General features: G+C 33.4%; 1 protein-coding gene across 1 annotated transcript; it reads right to left on the bottom strand.

The window, feature by feature from the left end:
- Positions 1–4,502: 4,502 nt before the first annotated feature.
- Positions 4,503–5,642, bottom strand: LOC133333658 (calcium-transporting ATPase type 2C member 1-like; the record flags this gene model as incomplete). Its single annotated transcript, XM_061541948.1, has 2 exons — positions 4,503–5,248; positions 5,327–5,642. Coding segments are annotated over 2 exons (1,016 nt in total), but the record flags the coding sequence as incomplete, so codon positions are not given.
- Between the last annotated feature and the right edge of the window lie 14,666 nt (positions 5,643–20,308).

The raw sequence follows: 20,308 nt of genomic DNA, 5'->3' as shown, positions 1-20,308 counted from the left end.
TGAAAAAATAGTTAAAAAAAATCCCCATTGTATTAGTACCTGAAAAATATAATCGTTGTTCTATAGGCACTTGAAAAATTGATTCTTTAAAAATGTCCCCCATTATCGCCTCTCAGAACCGTATTCTTTCAAGCGCTATTCGTATTTAAAAAAAATATTCTTTAAAAAATGTTCGCTCTATTAGCAGTTGAAAAAAAAATATTCTTTAAAAAATGTTCGCTCTATTAGCAGTTGAAAAAAAATATTCTTTAAATAGTCCTTCCTCTATTGAAACTTGGATAAAAATATTCCTAAAAAATCTAACCCTTAAATGCCACCTGTGTTATTTTTAATAAAAATTAAAAAAAAAAATATCCCGCTACACATTCTTGTAATTTATTGACACACATGAAAACTACATCACTTCTCTAATCCATTAGTGAAAGTTTCATCCAAATATCCCCATTCGTTGGCGAGTTATGGCCATTTGAAAATGACCACGAGTCAAAATATAGCTGCTACACGGTTCTGTTTGCCTGGTAACGTAAATGGGAAAACTGAAGAAATTGCAATTTCATAAAAACAGAAAAATGCAGCAGGATGTGTGTGTTGCCAAATTGTTTGCTTTGTGTTTTCATGTAAGTAGGCGTAATTATGAGCATACTTTTAGGCGCCACTCAATTGCAGTTTGTTGAAAATTAATTTGATAATATCATGCGAACGGACTATCCCATTTGAACTAAACTTTGCACAACCTTTTGTCTTTATCTTTGCCAAAGCTAGGTCAGGACCGAAGATGAGACCCATTGGTCCACTCCTTCGGGTGCCTCTCACACAAAGTGCAAAATTTTCAATATTTACAAATAAATTATTAAGCGAATGAGATGTCTGATTTGACCCAAACTTTGCACACGGTAATATTTTCACCAATCCTAAATCAAGTCCGTTAATGGGACCCATCGCTCCACTCCTTCGGGTATCTCTCATACGAAGAGTCAAAATATCAAATTTTTATAAATTCAATATTAAGGGAATGGAATGTCCTATTTTACCCAAACTACCCATTGTAATATTTATATCAACTCTAAATAAAGTCCGAAGATGGAACCCATAGATCTACTCTTTTTGGTCAACATTTTTAAAAATTTGTTAATTAAATACAAAACGAATGCCAATTCCGATTGGACCCAAACTCTGCACATCGTCGTATTTTTACCAACTCTAAATCAAGTTTGAAGATGGGACCCATTGGTCTACTCCTTTTGGTACATCCCGCACAAAGTGCCAAAATGATAATCGAATATTAAACGAATGGAATGTCTAATTTGATCTGAACTTTGCACATCGTCATATATTTACCAACTCTAAATCATGTTCGAGGAATTTGCTCCTTGGCTCAGTTCTTCTAGTACATCCTGTGTTTTTCTAGTACTTCTAGTTTTCCAAATTTTTAAAAATATATTTTTTAAAGATGCTTTAAAATGTTTATTAATTATAAATATTTTTTTAAACTATTGGATTTTTTTTATAAAATCAAGACCTTTTTAAAGGCATGTATTTATAAAAAAAAAAATATTTTTTCCGCATCCTTGTTAGACGCGGCTTAAAGAAAAAATGCATTCAAGATGCTCGACATGCGTGCCTTTTTAAACAAGTATTATATTGAAGATCCCCGACTAGCATGGATTTTCAAAAATATATATATTTTTTTCAACCTCCTCAATTGAGTATTTAAACATAGAAAACTTTCAAAAATAAATTTCCTAAAAATCGTTTTCTGTTTTTTAACCACATTATTTAGAATCTCATATTATATAGAAAATCCTCTAGAATTCTAATTTTAAAAAATACAAATAGTTTTTTCCACATCCACGATAATCCAGGATTATTTTTAAATATTTCAAGATGAAAATAAAAATTTTTGAAGCTCTGTAAAAGTGGGCATTAGTAAAATAAATTAAAAATCATTTAAAATAATACTTTTTTCCATTTTTCAGTTGTTTTATTTTAATTTACAATTTTCGAGTTACGAAAAAGCAATTGTCCTACTTAGAAAATAAACTTAAAAATAAGAACAAAATAGATTTTATTAATAATCATTAAAATTATACAATTGACAAAATAGAAAAAATGCAGTTGAACACCCATAAGTCAAAGTTTTGAATGGTTTATGGTAGTTCGACTGTATTGGAAACTAGATAATAAGAAGTTAAAAATAAATATCCAAATATAAATAGAAAATAATAATAAAATATTTTTTTACATTTTTCAAAAATAAAAACAAATTTTAATATTTAATTTTAACATTTTTTAAAAAAAAATAATATTTTAATATCAGCATTTAGGACTTATACTCCATGTGTCAATTGTTGGTTTTACAATACCTAAATTACTATACAAAAATAATATTAACTTATACGAAATTAAGCAAAACTAAAAATATAAAGCGAGAGAGAGAAACAAAAATAATTATACACAAGACGAACATGAGAAAAGTATGTATACAAATACTTACAATTGAATAAAAAAATAATTAAATGTGATTCGAACTCGATTTGGAATTATTTATAACCCTTTTACAAATTATTTTTTTTTCTTGGTCTATTTTGAGAACAAATTGAAACTGGCCCCCTTTAAACCCTCAAGTCACGACTTTAGAAGGTGGCTACTAAGGAGAAAAATATTCTCCACAAAATTCTACTATAAGTCACCGAGAAAAATAAATGGGTATCGATAATGTTTAACGATATAAAATCGGTTCTGCTTTGGGGCTAGAAAAATTTATACTTTCTTGAGTTGATTTTAAGTATAAATTGAAACTATACCCATTAATGCCTCATGGCGTGACTTTAGGAGGTGGGTACCGGGGAGTAAAATATTCTCCACAAAATTCTACTATAGGTTACCGAACAAGAGAAAACGATAGAAATCGATATGTGTCTATATAAAATCGGTTGGGATTAAGGTATATAAAAACTAATTTTTTTCTTGATTCTTTTGAGTAGAAAATTTAAACTGGACCTATTACGACCTCAAGTTGTGACTTTTGGCGGTGGGTACTAAGGAGAAAAATATTCCCCACAAAATTCTACTATAGGTCACCGAACACGAGAAATCGATAGCTATAATATATAGCGATAGAAAATCAGTTCGGATTTAGGTTATACAAATTTATTTTTTTTCTTGGTTCATTTTGAAAGGAAATTGAATCTGACCCATTTAATACCTCAAATCGTGAGTTTAGGAGGTGGCTACTAAGAAGAAAAATATTCTCCACAAAATTCTACTATAAGTCACCGAGCAAAATAAATGGGTATCGATAATATTTAACGATATCAAATCGATTCTGATTGGGGCTAAAAAAATGTATACTTTTTAGTTCAATTTAAGTATAAATTGAAACTATACACATTAATGCCTCAAGAGGTGAATTTAGGAGGTGGGTACCGGGGAGTAAAATATTCTCCACAAAATTCTACTATAGGTCACCGAACAACAGAAATCGATAGAAACTATATGTATCGATATAAAATCGGCTGCGATTTAGGTATATAAAAAGTAATTTTGTTCACGATTCTTTTGAGTAGAAAATTAAAACTGGACTCATTTATACCTCAAGTCGTGACTTTAGATGGTGGGTACTAGGGTGAAAAATATTCTCCACAAAATTCTACCATAGGTCACCGAACAAGAGAAATCGATAGCTATAATATATAGCGATAGAAAATCGGTTCGGATTTAGGTTATACAAATTTTGTTTCTTTCCTGGTCCATTTTAAGTATAAATTGAAACTATACCTATTAATGCCTCAAGGCGTGACTTTAGGAGGTGGCTACTGAGGAGTAAAATATTCTCCACAAAATTCTATCATAGGTCACCGAAGAAAAGAAATCGATAGAAACTATATGTATCGATATAATATCGGTTGCGAATTAGGTATATAAAAACTAATTTTTTCTTGGCTCTTTTGAGTAGAAATAGAATGGGAACCTAGAGCCAATATCAGTTTCAGAAACAAAGAAAATCGACTACTCCATTATATTATTTTTTTCCAGAACAATAATCCAAATCGAGACTGCTCCTAAAAGTTATGCTACTGTGTCCTTGATTAACACAAAAAATAAATGATTATTCATTTGACATGACGGAAAGGAGATGGGGTCATAACACATAAACTATTATAAATGCTCAATATCCTTGCATCGATCGCGCTCCTATTTTCCTTTTCTCCACCATGGTTCGCCAATTACAAACAAACCTTCTCTCACTCTTTCTCCCTCTATCTTCTCTCTCCCTCTTTCTTACTCACTCTCATTACCTTACTATATAAATACTCCTAAAACTTAAGAACTCAAAATTTGTGATTTTCAAAAATTATTCAATGAAAAAATTTCCCCGTTTTCTTTTCTGAAAATTTCAATTTTTCACTCCTCCTCAATTCCGATGAAGAGTTTCGAAAAACGAAAAAAATCAAGGAAAAAATTTCAAAACAAATTTTTCAATTTTTTGTTTGTTTTCACTATTCAATTCGATTTTTTGGTCAACAATCTTCCAGCGCTTTCGTTTTGTCATACAAAATCCAATTCGGAACGGGTCTTGTACATTTTACGTTCCATGGTGCGTTCGAACCATTTTTTGATCTCCTGCACAATCAACACCGATGAGGTGAGCGATAGCAGAAATAATATATCATAGGCGGAGAGGGCCTCCGTTTGGAATACCATTTGCAGTGGTGGGAAATAGATGACCAACATTTGACCAATTATGGAAAAGGCCACAGCCATTAGGAACATACGATTCGAGGTTAGGCCAATGGTGAAAACACTTTTTGTCTGTGAGCGGCACGACAGGGCATTGAACATGTCGAAAAAGACGAAACAGGTGAATGTCATGGTGGTGTCACGTTTCGTTTTGCCCAACGAACCGTCGACCATTTCCCGTTGAAACACCCAAAGGGTACCCAGGATAATGATGCTGGCACTTAGCAGAACATTAACAATAACCGATTTGGTAATCATGGGTTGCTTGACATTGCGTGGTTTTTGCTTCAGGACATCGTGGTCTACCGGTTCCACACCTAAACTCTGGGCCGGTGGGCCATCCATAATAATGTTGATCCATAAAATTTGCATGGCATTCAAGGGGTTGGCAATACCCATCAGCGTGGCCAAAGCAATCAACGAAAGGGCTGCAATGCTGGTGCTCAACTGGAATCGTACAAAGTTGCGAATGTTGTAGAAAATCGCCTTGCCCTCTTCAATTGCAGCTCTAAAAGTGAAAGAAAGAAAAGAAAAACAGAAATTAATAAAATATCCAAACTCGAGACCCTAATTTTTGTTCACTCACATTATTGTATGAAAATCATCATTGACCAGGATCATATCCGCCGCCTCCTTACACACATCCGTGCCATTTTTGCCCATGGCAATGCCAATATCTGCCTTCTTCAGAGCCACACCATCATTCACACCATCACCGGTCATGCCAACAATATTTCCGGTACGTTGCAATGACTTGACAATGGCCAACTTGTGACGCGGTGTCACACGATAAAATACGCTAACATTATTACAAACTTTATCCAGCTGATGATCATTCATTTGATCGATCTCCTGTCCGGAAAGGGTTTGATGGTGTATGGTATCAATGCCAATTAGACTGGCTGCAAAGAGACAAACAAAGAGAAAGAAAAAATTAGTACAAAATAATTAAAATTCAAAAGAAGGGCCTTTAAAATTAACGAAATATCAAGAGAAATTTCCCTCAGGACCGTATGACTAACAAAAATTCAAAACCTGAAGTTGGTGGGTGCGTATGAGTAGTGTCATACATCATACGCATAGTGGTCACACAAAATATTTTTGATTTTATAATTGAAACTAGGGTCATTAAACCCTCAAGTCGTAACTTTAGATGGTGGGTACTTAGGAGAAAAATATTCTCCATAAAATTTTACCATAACGCACCGACCAAACGGAATCGGTAGCTATAATATTTAAGGTCGATAAATCGGTTTTGATTTAGGTTATAAAACTTCATTTATTTTTCTTGGTGTTTTTTGAGAAGATATTAAAACTGCGCCCATAATCAAATCAAATCGTGACTTTAGAAGTTGGGCCCTAAGAATAAAAATATTCTCCATCAAATTTTACTATAAGTCAACGAACAAAAGAAATCGGTAGCTATTATATATGTCGATATAAAATCGGTTCTGATTTTGGTTATGAAAATTATTTTTTATTTACGGTTAATTTTGAGTAGACATTGAAACTAGGCCTATTAATCCCTAAATTTGTGATTTTAGACGGTGGGTATTAAGGAGAAAAATATTCTCTATCAAATTCTACTATAATTCACTGAACGAAAGAAATCGGTATTTAGAATACATACCGTTGTAAAATCGGTTCTGATTTAGTTCATAAAAATTAATTTTCTTCTTGGCTCATATAAGGTATAAATTGAAACTAGACCCATTAATGGCTCAAGACGTGACTTCAGGAGGTGGCTAATAAGGAGAAAAATATTCTCAACAATATTCTACTATAGGTCTTCGAACAAGAGAAATCGATAGCTATAATATATAGCAATAAAAAATCGATTCTGATTTAGGTTATACAAATATATTTTTTTCTTGGTCCATTTTTAGAAAAATTTAAAACTGGTCACATTATTCTTTAAAGCCATGGATTTAGAAGGTGGCTACTAAGGAGAAAAATATTCTCCATCAAATTCTACTATAAGTCACCGAACAAAATAAATCGTTATCGGTAATATTTAAAGATATCAAATCGGTTCTGATTGGGGCTAGACAAATTTATATTTTCTTACTTCATTTTAAGTATAAATTGAAACTAAACCAATTAATGGCTCAAGACGTGACTTTAGGAGTTAGGTACTGAGGAGAAAAATATTCTCTACAAAATTTTATTATAGGTCACCGAACAAAAGAAATCGGTAGAAATTATATGTATCGATATAAAATGGGTTCCGATTTAGGTATACAAAAACTAATTTTGTTCTTGCTTCATTTTGAGTAAGTATTGAAACTGAACCAATAATTCCCTCAAGTCGTGACTTTCGGCGGTGGGTACTAAGGAGAAAAATTTTATCCACAAAATTTCACTATGGGTCACCGACCGTAAGAAGTAGTTGGCAATTACATATATCGATATAAAATCGGTTCAGATAAATAGTTTATATTTTTTTGCGTTTAATTTGTGCAGAAATGTAAACAGGCCCCATTTATCCCTCACGACGTGACTTTAGCTGGTGGGCACTAAGGTGAAAAATATTACCCACCAAATTCTACTATAGGTCACTGAACAAAATAAAATGGTAGCTATTGTAAATGTCGTTTAAAAATCGGTTCAGATTTAGGTTATAAAAATAATTTTTGTCTTGGTTGTTTATGTGTAGAAATTGGAACTGGACCTTTTATTCCCTCAAGTCGTGACTTTTGGCGGTGGGTATTAAGGAGAAAAATATTCTCCACAAAATTCTACTATAGGTCATCGAACAAAATAAATCGGTAGCTATTATACATGTCGATATAAAATCGTTTATGATTAAGGTTATAAAAATCAAGTTTGTTCTTTATTAATTTTGTGTAGAAATTGAGATTGGGCCCATTAACCCCTTAAGTAGTGAGGTTAGAAGGTGGGTACAAAGGAGAACGAACGAAGGAAATCAGTACCTATTATCTATATCAAGATAAAATTGTTTCTGTCTTTAAAAAATACTAGATATTCAATTCAATAAAAGAAAAATGGCCATAAAAGCGTATGAATAATAAAAATTCCAAGTGAGTATTTAATGGGTGCGTATGAGTGGTGACATACATCATACGCAGGGTAAGTCCATAACTTCAAAGCCTCTATACATCGTAGAATTTTAATGAACAATTTGTTAAAGCCCCTGAGAAGAATGGGGTTTTTATGAACATTCTTCAACTCCTCTGAGAGGCATGGATTCGTTGAAAAATATTTTTTGGAACCTCTGAGACGCTTGGATTTTATAAAGAATATTTTTCTAACGCCTCAGAAGTTCGGTAATTATACCCTACACAACTATGTTGTCAGGGTATTATAGCTTTGTGCAGCCCCAAAAGTTTGTAACGCCGCGAAATATTGGTCCTAGACCCACCTTTAAGTATACCGATCGTCATATCTCGACTAGCTGAGTCGATCTAGACATGTGTGTCCGTCCGTCCGTCCGTCTGTCCATTATAATTTGTAAACACGATACAGGCCACAGTTATGGACCAATCTTCACGAAATTTTGCATGTAGGATGGGTTCTGGCCAATGAAGACCCCTATTGTTTTTGGAAAAGATCGGTTAATATTTAGGGGATGAAATGGACCAAAAACTTTATTTTTGTCTGATTTTCTGGTCACTCCAGAGGCCGCAATTATGGTCCAAACATCGCGAATTTTTGCATGGAGAAGAGGATCGGGCCAAAGAATAAGCATGCCTGTTTTGATAAAGATCGGTCAATATTTAGCGGGTCAAATGGACCCTAACTTTTGTGTGAAAAATGACAAAATTTGTATTCTATAGCGTATATATTTACTCCTGAAGGACATAGAGCAGAGAAGTTGATAGTTTATGCAAGAGGAGTGGTTGGCCTTTAAATTGATACCAATTATATTGTCGTATGTACTCGGATGCGGGAGTTATGCGTAAATATTTACAGGTGCTTACGTATTTATATATTATTTAGTAACCTATTACCACACTGGAGGGCGGAAATATAGCGCTGATCGCTTTGAAATGTTCCATGAGGTTCCAGTTATGGTCAAGGACAACGCCCAAAATGCTAGGTGATGATCAGATAATAATTTTTCGGGTAAAGTTTACCGAAAACTTAATTATTTGTGCTTTTCGAGTCGAAAGCCGAACATCACAAAACAACCCACGGTAAACGGAATCTGGACAAGTAATTAGAGGGGCTGTACTGATTATTTGTAACATTTGCTGACCACTAGTCATTCAAAAGTGTGCACATATCGCGAAATATTGCCCAATCTCAGAATATAGAACCACAGAAAGTTAGATTTTAATGGAAGTTGTGTAGGGTATCGTATGGTCGGCCCCGTCCGACTATACTGCTCCGCTCACTGGTTTTTTTTTTAGAGAACATATTTCCAAGACATCTAAAAGGTGTGGCTTTTAATGGAAAATTCGTCATAGCCTCTGAAAAGAATGCATTTTTTGAAGAATATTTTTTCAACTCGTCTGAAAGGCATGATTTCGTCGAAGAATATTTTTCCGGTTATATTTTCTTGTCTTACATTTTAAATTGCAATTTGTTGTCTATATTTTTCTTGTTGTTTTGATTTTTCCTTGTGGCGGCGGTAGTCGCGGTATTTATTTTTCGGTTTTGTACATGATATGGCTTTTTTAATGTCTGTCGTCTGCATTTGGCGGTAGTGATTTTTTCCCAACTATGTTCCTTTCAAGAACATCCCAACTTCCTTCTTGTCAGCCAGCCAAACCTGCTTGCCTCCCTGTGTGATGGTAACGATATAATATTTTTTTGAACATCTTGTTATTGCTGCATTTACTTGTCTATGGTGGTGTCTGTATGTCTGTCGTCTAACCAACAGGCAACAATAACAGGAACAACACTAATACATAGTATCTCGGATCTGGCTGGCAAACAACAGAAACTTCTGATGTCATTTTAATTTTCTTTACTACATTTTCTCCGTGGCGGCTTCAGGTTGTGTGTGTCGTGTAGTTCTTCCGCCCCGTTTTTCATGTGAAAAATCCATCATTTAAATATTGTGTATATCTATGTGTGTTTTTTGTCATTGTTCGAATGCATATTTATACCGTTCCTTTTGTTTTTATTGTTTGAAATCCTTATTTGTATTGTTTGGCTGAATGAATTTTGTCTGGAAGTTATTGACATTCGATGATAGAAGATTTTGTAATCAATGTAACCATCCCCATATAATCTGGCAGGCAGGTAGGTAGGTAAACAAATCAATAAGGAACTGTTTTGGAAAGGATTTTTAAATACAATTTGTTGTATCCATTAAGGAATGGATTTTTTTTTAAATATTTAGTAAACAAATTATGAAAATTAAAAAGAAGGGCCTTAAAAAGTAACACGCTATTAAGATTCAAAGAGATGTGATCAGGGGAGCGTATGACTAATAAAAATTAAAATTGTGAAGTTAATGGGTGCGTATGAGTAGTAATATACATCATACGCAGGGTAACTCCGTAAGTGTGCAATTGAAATGGAACCGCACTTTGATCCTTAAGACTTCACTTTAGGAAGAGGATGTCAAGGGGAAAAAAGTTCTCCACCAAATTTTACTATAGGTCGCCGAACAATTAAAATCGATACCTGTAATATATATCGGTGAAAAATCGGTTCGGATTTAGGTTATAAAAAATATTTGTTTTTGTGGGTTAATTGTATGAAGAATTTGAAACGGGACCCCTTAATAGCTCAAGTCTTGACTTTAGGAGGTGGGTACTACGGAGAAAAATATTCTCCACAAAATTTCCCTATAAGTCACCGAACATAGGAAATCGGTAGTTAATGTGTATACCTATATAAAATCGGCTCTGATTTAGGTTATACATATTAAATATTTCTTAGGCAATTTTCGAATAGAAATTGAAACTGGACCGATTTAACCATCAAGGTTTGTTTTTAGTCGGTGGGTATTAAGGAAAAAATATTCTCCACTAAATTCTACTATAGGTCACCGAACAAAAGAAATCGGTAGCTATAGTTTTTATCGACATAAAATCGGTTCTGATTTACTTATAGAAATTAATTTTTTTATGGTTCATTTTTAGTATACATTGAAACTGGACCCGTGAGATCCTTACCTCGTGATTGTAGGTGGTTGATATTAAAGAGAAAATTTTTCTCCACAAAATTTCACTATAGGTCACCGAACAAAAGAAATTGGTAGCTGGAATATATGTTGATATAAAAACGGTTCTGATTTAGGTATATAAAAACTAATTTTTCTCGTGGCTCATTTTGAGTAGAAATTAAATCTGGCTCCATTAATCCCTCAAGTCGTGGGTTTAGAAGGTGGGTATTAAGGAGAAAAATATTCTCCACTAAATTCTACTATAAGTCACCGAACAATAGAAATCGATTGACTTATAAAAATTCAAATTGGGAAGTTAATGAGTGCGTATGAGTAGTGGTATTCATCATACGCAGGGCAACACGATAAGTGTGTATTTCAAATGGAACCCCAGTTTGACCCTAAATACTAAATTTAGGTGAAGGATGCCAAGGAAAAAATATTCTTCACCAAATTTTACCATATGTCACTGATCTAAAGATATCGCTAGCTATAGAATATATCGTGGAAAAATCGGTTCAGATTTAGGTTATAAAAAGTATTTCCTTTTCTGGGTTCATTTTGAGAAGAACTTGAAAAGAGATCCCTTAATAGCTCAAGTCGTGACTTTAGGAGGTGGGTACTAAAGTGAAAATATTCTCCACAAAATTTCACTATAAGTCACCGAACAAAGCAATCCGGTAGCTAAAGTTTATATCTATATAAAATTGGCTCCGATTTAGGTAATACATATTAAATATTTTCTAGGCAATTTTCGAATAGAAATTGAAACTGGGCCGAATTAACTATCAAGTCGTGACTTTAGGCGGTGGATATAAAAGGAGAAAATCTTCTTCATCAAATTTCACTATAGGTCACCGAACACAAGAAATCAGAAGCAATAATATCTATTCTTGAAAAATCGATTCTAATCTAGGTTACAGAAGTTATTTATGTTTCTTGGTTAATTTTGAGTAGAAATTGCAACTGGACCCATTACTCTCTCAAGTCGTTACTTCAGGAGGTGGGTACTAAGGAAAAAAATATTCTCCAAAATTTTCACTATAAGTCACCCAACATAGGAAATCGGTAGTTAATGTGTATACCTATATAAAATCGGCTACGATTTAGGTTATACATATTAAATATTTTCTAGTAAATTTTCGAATAGAAATTGAAACTGGGTCTATTAAACCATTAAGTTTTGACTTTAGGAGGTGGATATTAAGGAGAAAAATATTCTCCATTAAATTCTACTATAAGTCACCGAACAAAAGAAATTGGTAAAAGTCGGTTCCGATTAAGGCTACACAAACTATTATAATTTTTGGGTCTATATTAAGGTGAAGTTGAAAATGGACTAATAAATCCCTTAAGGCGTAACTTAAGGCGAAGGATATTAAAGATAAAAATATCCCTCACCAAATTCCACCATAGGTCACCGAACAAAAAAATCGATAGCTTTAATATATATTTATATAAAATCGATTCCGACCTAGGTTATAACAATTATTTTTTTTCATAGTTCATTTTGAGCATAAATTAAAACTGGTTCCGTAAGTTCCTCACCTCGTGACTGTAGGTGGTTGACATTAAAGAGAAAAATAGTCTCCACGAAATTTCACTACAGGGCACCGAACAAAAGAAATCGGTAGCTAGACTATATACATTTGAAAAATCGGTTGTGATTTTGGTATATACAATTATTTTTTCTCTTGGGTCATTTTGAGTAGAATTTGAAACTGGTCCCATTAATCCCTCAGGTAGTAACTTTAGAGGGTGGATATAAGGGAGACAAATATTCTCCACAAAATTTTACTATAAATCACCGAACAAAAAATCGGTAGCTATAATATATACTGACATAAAATTGCTTCCAATTTAGGTCATACAAATATTTTTTTTTTCATGGTTAATTTTGGTTACAAATTTAAACTGACCCCATTAATCCCTCAAGTAGTTATTTTAGGGGGTGGATATAAAGGAGAAAATATTCTCCACCAAATTCTATTATAAGTCGTGGAACAAACTAAATCGGTAGCTATAATATATAGTGATATAAAATCGGCTTAGGTTTAGGTTACAAAAATATTTTTTTTTTTTTTTGGTAAATTTTTAATCCCTCAAGTCGTGACAATAAGAGGTAGTTATTAAACAAAAAGTAGATTTTTTTCATTTATATTTCCCTTTGAAATAAAAAAGCATTCCCTTTGTAATCTTTTTTCAAAGGCAAATGAAAAAAAGATTCCCAATTCGTTTAATCGAAAAGAAGATATCTCCGTTACAAAGAGTTAAAGATATATTCTGCATTTCCATGGCATATGGTGTCAGGTCTCCCGAAAAATGAAAGCGACGTATTTACCATGTGACATCAATGTTTTGTGTCACCAAAAGCGAAATGTGAGTGACAACATAACCAACAAACGTTTACAATTTCACCAAGGAGGAGAAATAAAAAACAACGCGACACGTTTTCCTTTCATATCCTTTTAGTGAGTTTCGTTTTTGTAAGAAAATACGTTTGCCAGCAAGATGGATATTGGTAGTTTTGGGTGTCTTTTTTCCTACTTCTGGCCATGTCACGAAATGAAGCCACCAACTGGCATGTTACCCTACCTATATTGTTGTTTGTTTATTTTGAGGCGCAAACATAAACATGTTTTCACAATAAAAGGTTATCAAAAATGGAGACTGGGATGGAGTGTCTGTATAAAGGGATTGTGGGTAAATGTGAAGCAGTTTTTCAAGGAATAGATCGAATACGCCAAAAATAAAAAATATTTATTTTTTTCTTCATTGCTAAATACAGTCTTAAATGCTACTAAAATGTGTGCGTATGAGTAACGACAAAACTCATACGCCACTTGATATGACATCAAATTGATTTAAAATAAATCATACGCCACTTATTACATGTGTGTTAATAAGATGCTCCTAAAATAGCAATACTGCCTACAAGGATTATTTCATAATATAATTGATATGGACCGTCAATGTCCCTCAAGAGTTCGGTTTAGGTGACGGATGTCAAAGAGAAAAATATTCTCCACTAAATTCTACTATAGGTCACAGAATTCTACTATAGGTGACTGAACAAAAGAAATCGGTAGCTACAGTTAATATCTTAATAAAATCGGTTCTCAATTAGAATGAAAAATTACAAAAATCTAGGGTAATTTTGAGTAGTAATTGAAATTGGGCCCATTTTATCCTCAAGTTGTGGCATTAGGCGGTGGATATTATGGAGATAAATATTCTCCACCAAATTCTACGACCAAATTCTAGGTCACCGAACAAACAAAATCAGCACCTCCAGTTTATATCTATCAAAATTCGCTTTTGATTTTGGCTTTAAAAGGATTTTTTTCTGTGTTAATTTCGAGTAATAATTGAAACTGGACCGATTTGAACCTCAAGTCGTGACTTTAAGAGGTGGTTATTAAAGTGAAAAATATTCTCCACAAAATTCTTCAATAAGTCACCGAACAAACGAAATCGATAGCTCCAATTTATACTTATAGAAAATCGGTTCAGGTTTTGGCTTTTAAACTCATTTTTTGTGTTAATTTTAAGGAGAAATTTAAAATGGATCCATTAATCTAACAATCGATTTTAGGTTGTAGGCATCAAGGAAAGATATATTCTCCACCAAATTCTACTATAGGTCACCGAACAAAGGAAATCGTTAACTCTAGTTATATCTATGAAAAATCGATTCTGATTTAGGATTTTTCATTTTTTTAATTTTCATTGGTTAACTTTGAGTAGAAATTTAAAATGGGTCCACTTATCCCTCAAGTCGTGACATTAGGCGGTGGATATTGAAGGAGAAAATAACCTGCCCCAAATTCTACTTTAGGTCACCGAAAAAAAGATATCAACAGTTTCCGGTTATCCATATATAAAATCGGTTCTGACTTAGGCTATAAAAATAAAAATAAATCAAGGTTAATTTTGAGTAGTAATTGAACTAGACCCATTTCATCCTGAAGTAGTGACATTAGGCGGTATGTTTTAAAAGAGAAAATAATCTGCACCAAATTTCACTATAGGTCACAGAGCTAAAAAAAATTGGTAGCAATTATATGTACCGATATAAAATCAATTCCAATTTAAGATATACACATTTATTTTTTCTCATTTAATTTTGAGTAGAAATTGAAACTGGACCCATTTCACCCTCAAGTCCTGACATTTGGCGGTGGATATTAAAGAAGAAAATATTCTCCACCAAATTTCACTATGGGACACCGAACAGAAGGAATCGTTAGCAATTATTCATAGCGACACAATATCGTTTCTGATTTAGGTTAAAAATATGATGTTTTTCTTGATTAATTTTAAAAAGAAATTAAAATTGGACATATTTAACCATTAAGTCTTGTCTCTAGGTGATGGATCTCAGGAGAAGAAATATTCTCCACCAAATTCTACTATAGGTCACCGAACATAAGAAATCGGTAGCTCTAGCCTATGGCCTAATAAAATTGGTATGAAATTGAATAAGACGGACATTTTCTGTTGTTTGAATTTTGAGTAGAAATTAAAACTTGAGGGTTAGACTTTAGGTTATGGGTCTCAAGGCGAAAAATGTTCCTCATAAAATTTCACTATATGTTACCGACCAAAAGAAATCGGTAGATTTATTAAAAATATATCTAAAAGGGCCGGCAACAAATTGGATATATAAATAAATAACATTTCTGAGTTTATTTAATGTGTAATTGTAAAACGGGACCCAATTACCTCCTTAGCCGACACTTTAGGCGAGAGGTGCCAAGGAAAAAAATATTCTACACCAAATTACACTACAGGTCACCGACCAGAGGAAATCGATAGCTGCAATATATCGGTAAAAAAGGGGTTATAATTGGGATATTTAAAAAATATAGCGCATTCCTAAGTTATTTTCAAATTGGTGTATATTGCTTTTTATTACCACTCTATAGACGAGGGATGTCAAGGGGAAAAATATTCCTCATAAGATTTCACTATAGGTCACCGACCAGAGGAAATCGGTAGCTATAATATATATCTCTAAAAAATCGGCAACAAATTATGTATATTAACGAATAAATTTTTCAGGGCTTATTTCATGTGAAAATCGAAGCGGAGGTAACTAACTTTTGGTGCGAGGTGTCAATGGAAAAAATATGTTCCTTCAAATTACACTATAGGTCACCGAACAAAAGATTTCCGTAGCTACCATATATATCGATAAAATCATAGTTATAATTAAGAGTATCCAAAAAATATATTATTGGCTAAGTTAATTTCAAATAAGTGCGATTTATACCCTTAGACTACAACCTAAGTGGGCATTGTCAAGGGAAAAATTCTTCGCCACCAAATTACACTATAGGTCACCGAAGAAAAGAAATCGGTAGCTTCACAACATATCGATAAAAAAAATCTCAATTAAAAATTACATATAAATTAGATTTAAATTCCACGTTTATTTTAGGGTCAATTTAAAGGCGTGGACTTTGTCCCCATGACTTGGTCTTAGGTGAGGGGTGTCAAGGAAAAGAATATTCTTCACAAAATTTCAGTAGACGTCACCGATCAAAAGAAATCGGTAGCTATTAGACATATCGATAAAAGATCGGAATTAAAAAGGGCATTTAAATTAGAATTAAATTATACGTCAAATGATTATGAAATTTGAAAAGGTAACATTTTTCGCCAAAGACTTGGCCTATGGTGAGGGGTGTGAAGGGGAAATATATTTTTCACAAAATTTCACTATAGGTCACCGACCAGAAGTTATCGGTATCTACAATATATACCTATAAAAATTGGAAACACATTGAATATATAAAATAATGTTTGTTTTCAAGTAATTTCATGTGATAATGGAAATCGGGTCAAAAAACCCCCTTAGCCACCACTTTTGGCGGGAGGTGTAAAGGAAAAATATATTCTGAACAATATTTCACTATAGGTCAGGTCACCGACCAGAAGAAATCGATATCAAAAATATATATTTGCAAAAAATTGGCAATACATCGGGAATATAAACAAATATTTGTTTTTTTTTTAATAATTGCATGTGATAATGGAATGCGGGTCAAATAACCCCCTTAGCCACCACTTTTGGAGGGAGGTGCAAAGGTAAAAAATATTCTCCATTAAATTCCATTATAGGTCACCGACCAGAAGAAATCGGTATCTATAATATATATCTGTTAAAAATTGGCAACACATCGGGAATATAAATAAATATTCGTTTTTCTAAGTAATTTCATGTGATAATGGAAATCGGGCCAAAAAACCCCCTTAGCCACCATTATTGGCGGCAGGTGTCAAGGTGAAAAATATTCTCCATCAAATTTCACTATAGGTCACCGAACGAATGAAATCGCTAGCTATAATAAATATCGATAAAAAATCGGTGGTTAATTGGGTTATTCAATAAAAATTAATTTGTGTGTCTATTTATGTCGAATTTGAATTGGGGCCCACTTTTCCCCTTAGATTTGATTTTAGCTGAAAGGTGTCAAGGGAAAAAATATTCTCCATCAAATTTCACTATAGGTCACCGAACAAAAGAAATCGGTATCTATAATATATATCTGTAAAAAATTGGCAATTCATCGGCAATATAAACAAATATTCGTTTTTGTAAGTAATTTCATGTTATAATGAAAATCGGGTCAAAAAATCCCCTTAACCACCACTTTTGGCGGGTGGTGTCAAGGTAGAAAATATTCCCCATCAAATTTCACTATAGGTCAAGGACCAGAAGAAATCAGTATCTATAATACATACCTCTAAAAATTGGTAACATATGGAGTATACAAACAAATATTTGTTTTTTTAGTAATTGCATGTGATAATGGAAATCGGTTCCAATAACTCACTTAGCCACCATTATTGGCGGGTGGTGTCAAGGTGAAAAATATTCTCCATCAAATTTCGCTATAGGTCAGCGAACAAAAAAATTGGTAATTATATTAAATATCGATAAAAATTCGATGGTTAATTGGGATTTTTAATAAAAATTAAAAAATTAATTAAAAATTAAATTAAAACACGATATTCCCAGAAGACTTGATCTTAGTTGAGAGGTGTTAAGGGAAAAAAATATTCTCTATGAGATTTAACTATAGGTCACCCACCACAGGTAAGGGATAGCTTTAATACATCTGTAAAAAATCGAAAACAAATTGGGTTATATACCAACTACTATATTTGCGTTAATTTCGTTCGGAAATCTAATTGGGACTCTTTAACCCTCTTAGCCGTCAATTTAGGCGAAATGTATAAAGGGGGAAAATATTCTACATCAAATTTCACTATGGGTCACCGAAAAAATTAAACTGCTAGCTATAATAAATATAGTTAAAAAATCGGTTGTAAATTGGACTATTAAATACAAATTAATTGTGTGTCTATTTTTGTTGAATTTGAATCGGGACCTATTTTCCCCTCAGACATTAATTTAGATAAGGGGTGTCAAGGGAAATAATATTCTCCATCAACTTTCACTATAGGTCACCGACCAAATGAAATCGCCAGCTATAATAAATATCGTTAAAAAATCGGTAGTAAATTACGTTCTTCAATAAAAATCAATTTGTGTATCTATTTTTGTCGAATTTGAATAGGGACCCGATATTCCCAGAAGACTTGATCTTAGTTGAGTGGTGTCGAGGGATAAAATGTTCTCCACCAAAATAGGTGGAGGTCACCGACGACAGGTAAGCGATAGCTATAATATATCTATATCGACAACAAATTGGGTTATAAACCAACTACTATATACTACTATATTTGCGTTAATTTCGTTCGGAAATCGAATCGGTGCTCTTTAACCCCTTTAACCGTCACTTTAGGCGAAAGGTATAAAGTGGGAAAATATTCTCCATCAAATTTCACTATGGGTCACCGAAAAAATTAAATCGCTAGCTATAATAAATATAGTTATGAAATCGGCTGTAAATTGAGCTATTAAATACAAATTAAGTTGTGTGTCCATTTTTGTCGAATTTGAATTGGGAGCTATTTTTACCCTCAGACATGATATTAGCTGAGGGATGTCAAAGGAAAAAATATTCTCCACTAAATTTCACTATAAGTCACCGAGCAAAAGAAATCGATTGTAACCCCGTTTTTAATCAAATTTTCTCTATCTTAAACTTCGAAAATCTTTAATTTTTACATTTTTTAGATTAATTTCCCAAAGCTACACCTGAGGTTATTAATTTCATGCAGTTTGCATTCGATACGATTTTTAATTACAGCAAATAATATTTTACAGCATATATACCACCACACCAATAAAGGTTCTCCGCCCGTCAAGATGCTGGCTCTGACGAACGAACGAAATCGCAATTTCCATTAATTCCCCAAACCCCACAAGTTAAAAGAAAGAAAAAAATCGTATCCTTCAAGAAACTGATACTTCAAATAAAGAAGAAGTTAACTGCAGTAATGGGTATAAGAAAAAAAAACAACAACAACACCAAAAACAAAATTCACTTCGATGTAAAGAAAAAACACCAATCGCATCGAAACTCTGAAGAAAAAATTCAAGTAGTTGTAAAGAACTTAATTATTTTTCACCCCATCCATATAAACAAAGCAATTTTTCTTGGAAAAATGAAAAAAAAAACAAAAACAACAACAACAAAGGTTAGAAACTAACAACAATTTACAGGAAACAAAGCTGCTGCTGCTACTGCTGTTGTTGATTCAACAGCACATAAACTATTGACAGTAACCAGAAACAATAATCTGCACTCGCATGGATGATAAGACGGGCAGAATAAACAACGGAATAAACGAGAAAGGATGTGGGCATTTTTTCCTTTGTTGGTGTTGTTGTTGCTGCTGGAGAGAAAATATAAAGTGAAGGATATTGTGAAAAAAATGGAAAATTAGAAATTCAAAAAAAAAAAAAATTAAGAAAAAGGAGAAAAACGCAAATGGCGCCCAACGTGACATGGCGGAAACATAAACCGTGGAAATCCTTAGCCCTGGATTTTTTTAAAAAATATTTTTTGAAGTTACCTTACCGTTAGCTGGCTTGTGACAGAACTTTCATTCCATAAGCCGAGCTTAGAAAAAATTTCAGGCGCGTCGGTCTTTTGTGCAGTTTTCCCAATTTGAAAGACCATGTTCGGCAATGTTATCTTCGACTTGATCTTTCCATCGTATTCGTGGCCTTCCCACTCTGCGTGAACCATCAGCTGGTTCGCTTTTATATGTCTTCTGGGCTGGTACATCTTCATCCATTCTGACAACATGACCTAGCCAACGTAGTCGCTGCAGCTCAATATGTATAACAATGTCGGTGTCCGAGAATAGCTAGTACAACGCATGGTTCATTCGACGGCAATATTCACCATCAACGCAGATCGGCCCATAGATCTTTCGGAGAATTTTTCTCTCAAACACTCCAAGAGGAGCTGCCTTATCTGCTTGCGTAAGTACCCATGCTTCAGATCCATATAACAGCACGGCGGGTAGTATCTGCGTCTTGTAGAGTGTGAGTTTGGTCTG

The sequence above is a fragment of the Musca vetustissima genome, unplaced genomic scaffold (genome assembly GCF_032173495.1).
Source record: "Musca vetustissima isolate MV318-11 ecotype Yass unplaced genomic scaffold, APGP_CSIRO_Mvet_v1 utg279898, whole genome shotgun sequence".
Classification (NCBI taxonomy): Eukaryota; Metazoa; Arthropoda; class Insecta; order Diptera; family Muscidae; genus Musca; species Musca vetustissima.
Note: the sequence above shows the minus strand (reverse complement) of the source record. Positions and strands in the feature narration are given on the sequence as shown.